The sequence below is a fragment of the Pteropus vampyrus genome, unplaced genomic scaffold, assembly GCF_000151845.1.
Source record: "Pteropus vampyrus isolate Shadow unplaced genomic scaffold, Pvam_2.0 Scaffold448, whole genome shotgun sequence".
Taxonomy (NCBI): Eukaryota; Metazoa; Chordata; class Mammalia; order Chiroptera; family Pteropodidae; genus Pteropus; species Pteropus vampyrus.
In genome coordinates this window covers 376,701-385,407 of record NW_011889229.1, presented here as the reverse complement: position 1 = coordinate 385,407, position 8,707 = coordinate 376,701, and the positions used below count along the sequence as shown (strand labels likewise).

The following is an 8,707-nucleotide window of genomic DNA, read 5'->3' as shown; positions in this document are numbered from 1 at the left end:
TCATGTTATTATAAATCTACAGATTTTGAGAGAACTGACATTTTTATGATGTTAGGTTTTTCCATCTACATACATAGTATTTCTATTTTATTCAAGTCTTATGCCCTTCAGTAAAGCTTTACAATTTTTCCATGAAGATCTTTTTTTTGGTTGTTGTTTATGCTAAGGTATTTTAAAGTTAAGTAAAGCATGGGTTGAATTTAAGGCCTTCTCTCATTTAGTACACTCGGCGTTTCTCACCTGTGTGACCTTTCTTATGTATAGAAAGGGATGCTCTTTGAGAGAATGCTTTCCCACATTCATTACATTCAAAGGGTTTCTCACCAGTATGACTTCTCATGTGTATAATAAGTAATGAACACTGAGAGAAAGCTTTTCCACATTTATTACATTCATAAGGTTTCTCCCCGGTGTGACTTCTCACATGGAGAGTAAGGGATGAAATTCGAGAGAAGGCTTTATCACATTCATTACATTTAAATGGTTTTTCTCCAGTATGAATCTTTTCATGCTCGAGGAGATTTTGTCTCTGACTGAAAGCTTTCCCACATTGATTACAATGATAAGGTTTCTCTCCAGTATGAATTTTCTCATGTTCAGTGAGATTCGACTTCTGACTAAAGGCTTTCCCACATACTGTACATGCATAGGGTTTCTCACCAGTATGAATCCTCTGGTGTCTAATAAGGTTTGACATCTGAATAAAAGCTTTCCCACATTCATTACATTCATATGGTTTCTCTCCAGTATGAATTTTCTGATGTGTAATGAGATTTTCTTTCCGGCTGAAGGCCTTTCCACATTCCTTACATTCATACGGTTTCTCAGCTGTATGATTTCTCATATGTACAGTAAGAGAAGAACTTTGAGAGAATTCTTTCCCACATTCACTACATACATAGGGTTTTTCACCTGTATGACTTCTCATGTGTATAATAAATACCGAGCATTGAGAGAAAGCTTTTCCACATTTATTACATTTATAGGGCTTCTCCCCTGTGTGACTTCTCATGTGTAAAGTAACAGATGACATTCGAGAAAAAGCTCTACCACATTCGTTACATGCGTAAGGTTTCTCTCCAGTATGAATTTTCTCATGCTCAATAAGATTTTGTTTCTGGCTAAAGGATTTTCCACATTCCTTACATTCATAGGGCTTTTCTCCAGTATGAATTCTCCCATGTTCAATGAGATTCGATTTCTGACTGAAGGCTTTCCAACAATCTTTACATGCATAAGGTTTCTCCCCTGTGTGAATTCTCTGGTGTCTAATAAGGTTTGACATCTGAATAAAAGCTTTCCCACATTCATTACACTTATATGGTTTTTCCCCGGTATGAATTTTTTGATGTGTAATAAGATTTTCCTTCCTGCTGAAGGCTTTTCCACATTCCTTACATTCATAGGGTTTTTCTCCAGCATGTATTCTCTCATGTCTGATGAGGTCAAATTTATGACCGAAGTCTTGTCCACACTGATTACATTTAAAAGAGGTTACAACATTGGATGAGCAATGGTAAAATGGTTTCCCATACTTATTACATTCATAATTTTTCTCTCTTACACAGTCTTTCTCATAACTAAGTAAGTCTAAATTATGCTCCAAACCCTTATCAAGTAAGTCACATTCATAGCTTTGTTTTGAAGTAATGATGTCTGAGCTCAGAGGAAATATTTTTGTAACTTTTTTACATTCCATGACATTTTCCTTAATCAGAGTTTTATTGGAGATGGATGTGACTTTCCTCACAATTTCCTGTTGCTTCTTGATCTGTTCATCAACTTCCCAAACTTCTAAAGTAGAGGACCAAAAATTATTACTTCTGAATTTTTCTGCTATAACACTATTAATAACATTTCAGAAATTTGCATGTGGGGTTGATCTTTGATGTTGGCTCTAGTCTCCCAATATGAAATAAATCCAAAGTGCAAATGTCCCTAGTTCCCAAGGTATGAGAGGTTAACTTCCATAGGAAATATTATGGAGAAAAACTGACATTTATAGGCCAAAATAGATTTGACTGATTTTAAATGTATACTTAAACAATGCAGAAATCAGTAAGATGTATAGAATTATTAAGATAAAAGGATAAAGACATAAATGATGGACAGGGAATCAATGACTAGAGGATAAAATTAACACCTGGGGTTAAATACAGTGAATTAAATGTATATGTTTTCCCCCTTCCTCCATAATATTCCATTAAAATGAAAGCAGCAAAATAAAGAGTCACACTTATAAGAACAAAGGAAATAAGAGTGTTAGGAAGAATGAACAGGAGGTATCAATAAAATACTGGAAGACGAAAGGCATATAGGGAACTGTTAACTGTGATAGCAGAGTTAAGAAATTAAAGTATTATGAAGACACAAATGTCAAGTGACAAAGTAACATGGCTACAAAACACTGGAAAAGCTAAAAAATTAGAGACTTCAGATACTCAAAAGGTAGGGAGATTGGAGCTGAAAAAGAAGAGGATGAATTTAAAGTCTGAATAGGGAGCAGTTTCTACTCCCTGTGGCAGGTTATTAGGGATTTTTTTAGGTAACATCTACTTCAACCTCCCACTGTTTTTCCATCCCACAAAGGCTGAGGGAGTTAAAACTGTATTTACTAGACACACTTTCATGAAGAATTCTGGATGTGATTTAGGATCGCCATACAACATTTTAATTCAGAAATAAATTAAGAGAAGGAGAAGTGGGCATTTTGCTTATGACATTACAACAGGAGTGGCAGAGTTCTGGAGCTCACGGCTGTAGAGGCATTTTCCTGGTTCAACCACAAGCAATTTCTTGATCCTAGTGGGAAAAGGAACTCACATAGCAGCTCACTTCTGTGGTATGCCTTTGAAACTCATTCCTAAAAGCTTATCCTAGAGTCAGATCTTTTGGTCCTCCCAAAGATTCTGTAGTACATTTAATACCTTCCTATAAATCCGTTCCTTCTTAAATTAGCAGTTAGTATATTCTTATATCTGTAACTGAACCTTGACCAATATACCACTATACCTCAATCCACACAGGATGTGGCCATGTAGCCACCACCCACGCAGGAAAAGGAGACTTACTTTCTACAGAAAATAGACCATAGAGGCTCTAGAATCTAGAGGAAAGGCCTCATACTAAAAAAAGACCTAGGAATTACGTGAACATTTCTATATTGAATAGTAAGACATCCAATCCCTTTCTGTTGCTTAGCCTTGTGAATGCTGGCCTGTACCTCCAGGTAGGAGGTAGAAAGATTAAAAACGAAAGACCCATTGAACTGGCATTGGGACTTCACAAAAACCTCTTACGTTCTACTTCAACCATTCTACAGTACATCTCCTGCATCAAAATGAGGTAAACTGATGACACGGATGGATTCCTTATTTTAAACAAAGATTTGAGTTTCAGTAAAATTAAAAATACATAGAAACAAAGCAAACAAAAATTGGGCAAGTGGTAACTCTAGGAAGAGCAAAAAGATTTATAAGGAAATGTAATCAATAGTCATTGCTTGGTTCAGTAGTAATGATAAATCAACAATCAGAACAAAGCAAGTAGTGAAAAAACTGAGGCCAAAACTGTGGTATATCCATACTCAGAGGAAAAAGAAAGAAGTTGCAGTGGTGGTAAAGAGTACTAAACCTCATTTTTCTTTAGTATCAAGTTGATAAAAATTAGAAAATTACCAGATTATTCAGAGAAGTTGAGCCCCCACCTGGTCCCTGAAACACTGATTACTCCATTGTCCTACAGGTAAGTATTTTTATTAATTTTTGGTTTATTCTTATATATTAAGAAAAAACATATATGCATATATACATACCCCTTGCACCCCCTTTTTTTTTTTTTCCAAATTGGTTGGCTTTTTTTAATTGTTGTTTTGCTTTTTGTTTTTTTTCTTACAAAATCCTGAATGGAAGCATGACATCTGACTTATTTTATAGTTTTGACATTAGAATCATGTAAATTTTTATATAATGAAAAAAATATAAAAATTAAATCAAAAAGGGAGGGGGGGAAAAGAAAGCCAAAACAATCCCTAAAAATAGAAAATGAAATAGAAACAAGTGAACCTACATACCAAGGTATGGCCATAATCACATGGAGAATGACTTCAAGTGACTTTAAACATAATATTTGACTATATCCTAAGGGAAAAAAAAAAACAAAACACATGCAGAGAAATCTTAAACTACATTCAGTAGTCTTTTCATCATTGGTAATATTGGCATTACTGTTATTTGGGACTTATATATAAAGAAACAGAGAGGGAGAGAGAGAGGAAGGGAGAGAAAGATGGAGCTAGATAGACAGATATGCATTTTGCCGCCCCCTGCCCAAGGGATATTTGGCAATGTCTGGAAGGCCTGGAAACATTTTCAGTTGTCACAACTTGGGGGCGGGGGACAAAGGAGGATGGTACTACTAGCATCTATTGAGTAGAGGCCAGGGATGCTGCTAAAAATCCTACAATGTACAGGACAGTCCCCCACAGCAAAGAATTATCTGGCCCCAAATGTCCATAGTGCCAAGGTTGAGGAATACATATGATTAAGCAAATAAATATGTTAATGCAATAAGGAACCAAGATTTTCAGTATAAAAGAGACACAAATACAAAGCAAAAAAGTAACAACCCCACAATCTTTACTTTCAATTAGATGTGTCAGTGTAAAGACATACACTTCTTTCTTTCTAAACAATGCATTTTCCTACTTCTGTCTACATAAAAGCTCTAAAAGCCATGATAACCCAGTAATAATGAGTAGCCATAGTACCAGATATCATTTCCCACTAAAGGAAGCTAGGGTTTTTACAGAAATGACTATTTCCATGTTTGGAGCAAGAAATTTACAAAATTAGCCAGAGAGTCCTCTGGCTAAAGATAAGACAATTTGAGCATTAAAATAAATATATATATTAACAAAGTATATTTATTCATATATATTTCACATGTTATTTACATGCACTAAATAATATTTATTTTGATGGCCAAATGATATAAATTTATAATGGCTTCATTTGCAAAATGGAGACTGCCAGGGTACCAATCACTATTCTAAGTTTCTGAAGGAAAGGAATCAAGTACTTCTATTTCCTGGCCTGTTAAAACTGTATTTCAGGGTAATCAAATAGTTGATGAAATAGTTCTTTATGGGAGAATTTCAGCTAATAAAAGCAGAAGGAACATCTAATAAAATAACAGATGATCCTAAGCAAGGGTCATCAATGGCTGCTAAAGCACTTACATAAAAGGGTGATAAAGATCTTTAAAATAGAAGGATTCTGATTCAAAACATTATTCTACTGATCAATCTCAGTATTTCTAAAAGTGGGACAAACCAACAAGATACAGTAAGAAGTACACAACACCGTCTACAAAATATTCTTGTCAAAGACTCAAACTTGAATATAATAAAGCCAGATTATAGGGAAAATAGGATAAAGGAATATGTTAAACCACACCGTGAGGAAGCAAATTGGCATATTCAGGATGTCGGACATTCTAGAACAGGACTTGGCAAACAATAGCCATAGCCTGTTTTTGTACAGCCTGTGAACTAAGAAAGGTTTTTTTCTGTTTGTTTTTTACATTTTAAAAGGGTTATTAGAGAAAAAGAGGGAGAAAGATAAAGAATATGTGACAGAGACCTATTTATTATGCTGACCCTTGTTCTAGAAGACAAAAGACCTGGATTCTACACAAAGAAAATGGTAGGGGAAATGGATTTGGGGGAGAGGAAGAAGAGGAACTCTTATGACTTAAAACAGACCTAAGAGATATATCGAACAAATGTAATGTGTTGATTTTATTTGGATCCTGATTCAGATAAACCAACCACAAAAAGACATTCTTGAAATGTTAGAATATGACCCAGTGAAGAGAATTACCATAGATAAAGCATGGCAACATCCTTTCTCTGACTTATTAAAAATGAAATGAAATGGAAATCAGTGGTCTTACTATATATTTTTCTAGAAGAAATTACTTAAGATGGTGTCAGTCAACTCTAAACATTGTAATATTTTTGAAAACATTAATTTTATACAGTTAAAGACATTCTTAAGCTAACTGAGGAAATATGAACAGAGAATAAGTATCAGATGACAGTAAGAAGTTATTATTGTTATTAGGTGTGATAGTAATATTGTGGTTTGCAGTGATTTAAAAAATTTTTAGTTTTTGGTGACACATACAAAAGTATTTAAAGGTGATGTGTAAAATAGTTCAGCAAACAAAACAAAAAAAAACAAAACTGAAGGGGGATAGATGAAACAAGTTTGGCAAAATGTTGATAACTAATCTAAGTGATGAATACATGAGGATTTCTTATACTATTCTACTTTTATGAGTGTTTAAAAATGGCTATAATAAAAAAATTTAAAGTATAAACACATTTATTTAGAAACATGGAGGTTAATACCCTAAGAAATGGCTAAGTTGAAAATAATTGCCTAAATGAGGTGAAATGTGAGGGCAGAACAAGGGACTTCCACACGCCTTGTATTTTACGGTTTTTTAAAACAAGTACTGTATTAGTTGAGAACAATCAAAAATGTACATTAAAAAAAGAAATGGTATAAAAGCGAAATACTAACAGTAGCATTAGGTTTAGAGAAGCAAATTATAACCCAATTTCTTATTACTTTTGCCTAGATTAACTGCCATGTGATCCTGAGAAGTCCATCTCATCCACGCTGCAGACCACAAGCAAAGTCATTGTCATAAAGTTCTAATTCCCTTATTTCTGAACAAAACCACTTGATGCTTAGGCTTTCTAAGCTTAATCCGTCCCCAAATTGGTGATAACTATGGAGACAGCTCCAACTTTCCATCTAATTGCAATTCATTCTCATATGTAAACAAGGCATGTAAGTACCCAATGAAAAGATCAGAAAGCAAGTCATCTTTGTTCAAGATCTGACTCAATGCAGTGTTCTAACAGCAGGCTATCATTTTATTGTGTTCATTTCTAGACACTGAAACTGTCCTTACCAGCAAATCCTGTTGTGTTTTGCTTTTGTTCTTTCTTTGTGACTGACATACTGTCACCCGAAATGATAGCATTCTTTACATTATTACCTCTACATTGCTTTTTTCATACTTCTGGAGTTCCATCAACTGTGAGTAACTTAAAATTAGATAACTGGACACATTTTAACCTTTTTTCAGTTACCTTATTAAGGCCCTGCTTATAACTACTGTAACCTTGTTGCCTAGGCACAAGGCAAAACTATAGCTTCAGTGATTAAAAAAGAGAAAAATTAAACTAAATCGCTCACAAAACTTAAAACATATAAAAGAAGGCATGAAGGCTGGCCAAGTCCAGAACTCTCTCTGACTCCACACTAGGTGACAGCCCAGCCTCCATTCACTAACCCCACAGTCCACCTTCCTCCAACCAGACGATGCTTCTAATTTTACCTTGTAAACATGTCATGCTAGTTTTACTCTCCAAACCTGTTATAGTTTTCTCATTTGTAGTAAGTCCTAATAATCTACATAACTTATAAGTAAACAGATTTAATTCTAAGCTCTCAAAAAAAAAAAAAAAACAACAACCACACAAGAAAACCTTCTCAATCTTGTCTCTCCTTCTACAGACAGCCCTTCTCTTACAACCTTAAGATATTTTCTATCTGATTCACCCATTTACTAAATTTCATGTAGCTCTGCCCTGTCTTTTTACTCTAACCTGAATTCTGCCTTTGCATTGAGGGTTTGCGAGTAAATATTTCAAACAAAAAAAGAAAAAAAGAGAAAAATATCTCCAAATATAGCTTTCCATCAATCAATTCCTAAATCATTAGATGAAGAATGAGACAGACTTTCTTTCTCTCAGTGGGTTAATAATTTAAAGCTCAGACCATCAAAGCATATAACATAAGACAGTATGTTTCAGACTCCGAATCACCCTGCTAGACAAAAAGTAGAAAGTTAGCTCAGAGATGGGGGAGATGGGTAATGGCTGGAAGTGTTGGGGACCATTTATTGAAAACTGAGCTCCAAGCTAAATAACTGCTAGAAACAGGATAGCTAAGAGCACTTATAATTAATTACAGGCGAAGATGTGAAGAGTTTCACAATGCTGGAGACATTAAAGATATGCAGCTCAAAGTTGTCACTTCTAGAGTTAAATACTGACTTAAAAGTTAAGCACACCTGTATCGTGATGGCACATAAAGGAAAAATGAGTCTATCTGTAACTCAGAACTATTGAGGATGATGTCCAGTGAAGGATGGAGAAAAGACGTCCTGTAAAATACACTTCATAAAGGAAAAATGAATAAACAATAAGCAGGAACTGAGGAGAAATCAGAATATTTCAGAAGGGAGCAAAAAAGAAAGACATTTCCAAGAAGGGTGATCCAGGATCAAATATAAGATAGAGAGCTTCCTGTTTCGATATGGTAGAATTAAACATTTGTTTCCTCTCCTCTCTGAAAACATGAAGAAGAAAAAGAAAATACCTTTGCAGTGAAACTAAAAGACAGCTAAACTCCAATTCCAGAGTATAAAAAAAAACCAAAGGATAGACTGCATCAAGCAGGAAAGAAATGCAGAGAAAGTGGCTGTTCTTTCTTATCTCAGACATCTTATCACAGGGACATCTTATCACAGAGAACAGATTTCTCCAAAACAGAAGGCATACCCTGTGAGCAGAATAAAGGGGTCATTTTTTGCAACAATGGGATCCAGATGTGGTAAGACTAAC

General features: G+C 34.8%; 2 protein-coding genes and 1 long non-coding RNA gene across 9 annotated transcripts in view; 2 read left to right on the top strand and 1 right to left on the bottom strand.

The window, feature by feature from the left end:
• Positions 1–8,707, top strand: part of LOC105306601 (zinc finger protein 14 homolog) — a 126,262-nt gene that overhangs the window by 91,723 nt on the left and 25,832 nt on the right. The window lies entirely within an intron of this gene.
• Positions 7–8,707, bottom strand: part of LOC105306597 (zinc finger protein 568) — a 67,743-nt gene continuing 59,042 nt past the window's right edge. For 5 of the 7 annotated variants that reach the window (XM_023524135.1, XM_011381708.2, XM_023524136.1 and 2 more), the window contains one exon: positions 7–1,794. In XM_023524135.1, the coding sequence (XP_023379903.1) occupies positions 218–1,794 (1,577 nt within the window). In that variant the 3' untranslated portion in view covers positions 7–217. Of the gene's footprint in view, positions 1,795–4,072; positions 4,140–8,707 lie in introns of those variants that run through there. The other 2 variants (XM_023524138.1, XM_023524133.1) reach the window with 2 other exon arrangements.
• On the top strand, positions 2,809–6,994 carry LOC111732360. Its single transcript, XR_002777523.1, has 2 exons — positions 2,809–3,345; positions 6,649–6,994. It is a non-coding gene; the product is annotated as an uncharacterized LOC111732360 (long non-coding RNA).